This window comes from Triticum dicoccoides, chromosome 5B, assembly GCF_002162155.2.
Source record: "Triticum dicoccoides isolate Atlit2015 ecotype Zavitan chromosome 5B, WEW_v2.0, whole genome shotgun sequence".
NCBI classification, from domain to species: domain Eukaryota; kingdom Viridiplantae; phylum Streptophyta; class Magnoliopsida; order Poales; family Poaceae; genus Triticum; species Triticum dicoccoides.
Genome location: NC_041389.1, coordinates 707562677 through 707564862, shown reverse-complemented (window position 1 = coordinate 707564862; position 2186 = coordinate 707562677). Strand labels below are relative to the sequence as shown.

Here is a 2186-nt window from a genome sequence, read left to right as displayed (position 1 = left end):
TACATGTATTTGAAAGATGAAGAAAAAAAAGAAAAAATGACAAGGAAAACGAACAGATAAGGAAAAAAAATGAAAAGACCTATATAGAAAACACACAAAAAAGGAGAGGGCAAAATGCTTGGAAGCTTCTAAGACCAGTCCTAACCGATCCATAGAGCTTACCCAAAGCCGCTCTCAAGCACGTAAATCGGTCCGCTAGCGCTCGCGCTAGAGGCGAGACGAGGTATCATGCACATGCCTCCGCGCTGATGAATCCAACTACTGAAGTGCATATATTTCAAGGATTTTCGATTGAGTGGTGGCTGTATAAGCATGTTATTTCCGAAGTATATATCCTTCTAATCTCGAACATTATATTCTGAGGCGATGCCCTCACAATACTGTGCTAGTTTGCTGTAAATAAGATTGAACATCACCCTCATTGTACATATGTCAATATATGCACACTAGTTCAATTTCTTAACAAGATGTATTTGCCCTAGATATAAACTCGGAGCAACAATTTATACTTGAACTCAACACACACACACAAAAAAGACTGATGCATATACCATTCTCCATATCAATCAACCTTTCTCCATTTGTTCAACTAATTTACTCAAGACATATTTACTCACACGCCGGCGGTGCGTATGGGGTGGGCAGGAGCACCAGCGGCGTCTTGCGGTGGAAGGTCAGCGCGCCGGCCTCCTCCATGCTCACCTCCTCCCCCTCCGGCACCGCCCACTCGAAGCCGCACAGCATGTTGGCCAGAGTGTACTCCACGTTCGCCACGCCCATGGCCAGCCCCGGGCAGATCCGCCGCCCGGCGCCGAACGGCACCAGCTCCATGTGCGCCCCGCGGAAGTCCACCTTGCCGTGCCTCCCGCCCGCCTCGAACCTCTCCGGCTCGAACTCCTCCGCGTCCGGCCCCCAGCTCGCCGCCTCCCTCCCGATCGCCCACGCGTTCACCAGCACCCGCGTCCCCGCCGGCACCTCGTACCCGCCGATCTCCACCCGCCGCAGCGTCTCCCGCGGCAGCAGCAGCGTCGCCGGCGGGTGCAGCCGCAGCGTCTCCTTGACGACCATCCTCAGGTACGTCAGCTTGGGCAGGTCGTCCGGCTGCACGCGCGGCAGCTCCTTGCTGCCGTTGCCGGCGACCGCGGCCCGGATCTCCTCCTGCGCCGTCTTCAGCGCGCGCGGCTTCCTCATGAGCTCCGACATCGCCCACAGGATCGTCACGGAGCTCGTGTCGATGCCGCCGAGGAACGCGTCCACGAGCACGGCCTTGACGTGGTCCGTCGTGAACCCATGCTCCTCGCAGAGGCCGACGAGGGCGTCCACGAGGTCGCCGCCGCCGCCGCTCTCCGACCTGCGGCGCGCGGGGTCCAGGTGATGATCCAGCACCTCCTCGAAGAAGCCGTCCAGGTCTCTGAAGATCCTCTCCCGCCGCGCGACCACGCCGACGAGCCGGTCGACGAGGCGGCCGGCGGCGTTGGGGAAGAAGTCCTCGGCCGAGAAGCTTGCCGACATGGCCATGCCCTCGAACAGCACGTGCTGGAACCGCTCGTACTTGCTCGCGAACGCCTCCGCGCCGTACACGCTCCCGTACGCCACCGTGCCGATGATGCCGTCGGCGACGCGGATTACGTGCTCATCCAACGCCACCGGTCCCGCCGCGTTGCCCAGGGCAGACATGAGCCTGTCCACCTGCTCCCGCCGCGCGGCCCATGCGGCGCCGACGCCACGCGCCCCAACGAGCTCGGCGGCGAGGAGCCTGCGCATGCCGCGCCAGTAGGCGCCGTAGGGCGAGAAGGCGACGCTCTTCCGGCCGTAGGAGAGGTGCGCGGGGCCTGGCGACGCGGGTCTGCTGCAGCAGTCGGCGTCGTGGGCCCTCATCACGTCGCGCGCCGCCGACGCGGAGGAAACCACCACCGCTCGCGCCGCGCCGAGGCGGACGAGCATGACGGGACCGTGCCGCCCGGCCAGGTCGCGCAAGCTGCGGTGTGGCAGCGGGCCTAGCTGGTGCAGGTTGCCGAGCACCGGCACCCCCGCCGGACGCGGCGGCAGCCTCAACCCTCTTTCCTCAGGGCCGCGCCTCGTCATCAGCAGCAGGTAGGAGAAGACTGGGAGGAGGAGGCCGGCTAGGAGGAAGAGGTGCCACTGCTGGGGCAGCTGGGTGAGGAGGAGTGAGATCGCCATTGCCG

General features: G+C 62.3%; 1 protein-coding gene across 1 annotated transcript; it reads right to left on the bottom strand.

Annotated features, from left to right (window-relative positions):
* Positions 1 to 450: 450 nt before the first annotated feature.
* LOC119306779 (4-hydroxyphenylacetaldehyde oxime monooxygenase-like) lies at positions 451 to 2186 on the bottom strand. Its single transcript, XM_037582909.1, has one exon. It carries the CDS (start codon positions 2179 to 2181, stop codon positions 610 to 612), a length of 1572 nt encoding a protein of 523 aa, XP_037438806.1. The 5' UTR covers positions 2182 to 2186; the 3' UTR covers positions 451 to 609.

Bases quoted from the DNA above. Each gene is read 5' to 3' on its own strand.
- LOC119306779 (XM_037582909.1), bottom strand. From the start codon at position 2,181: ATGGCGATCTCACTCCTCCTCACCCAGCTGCCCCAGCAGTGGCACCTC.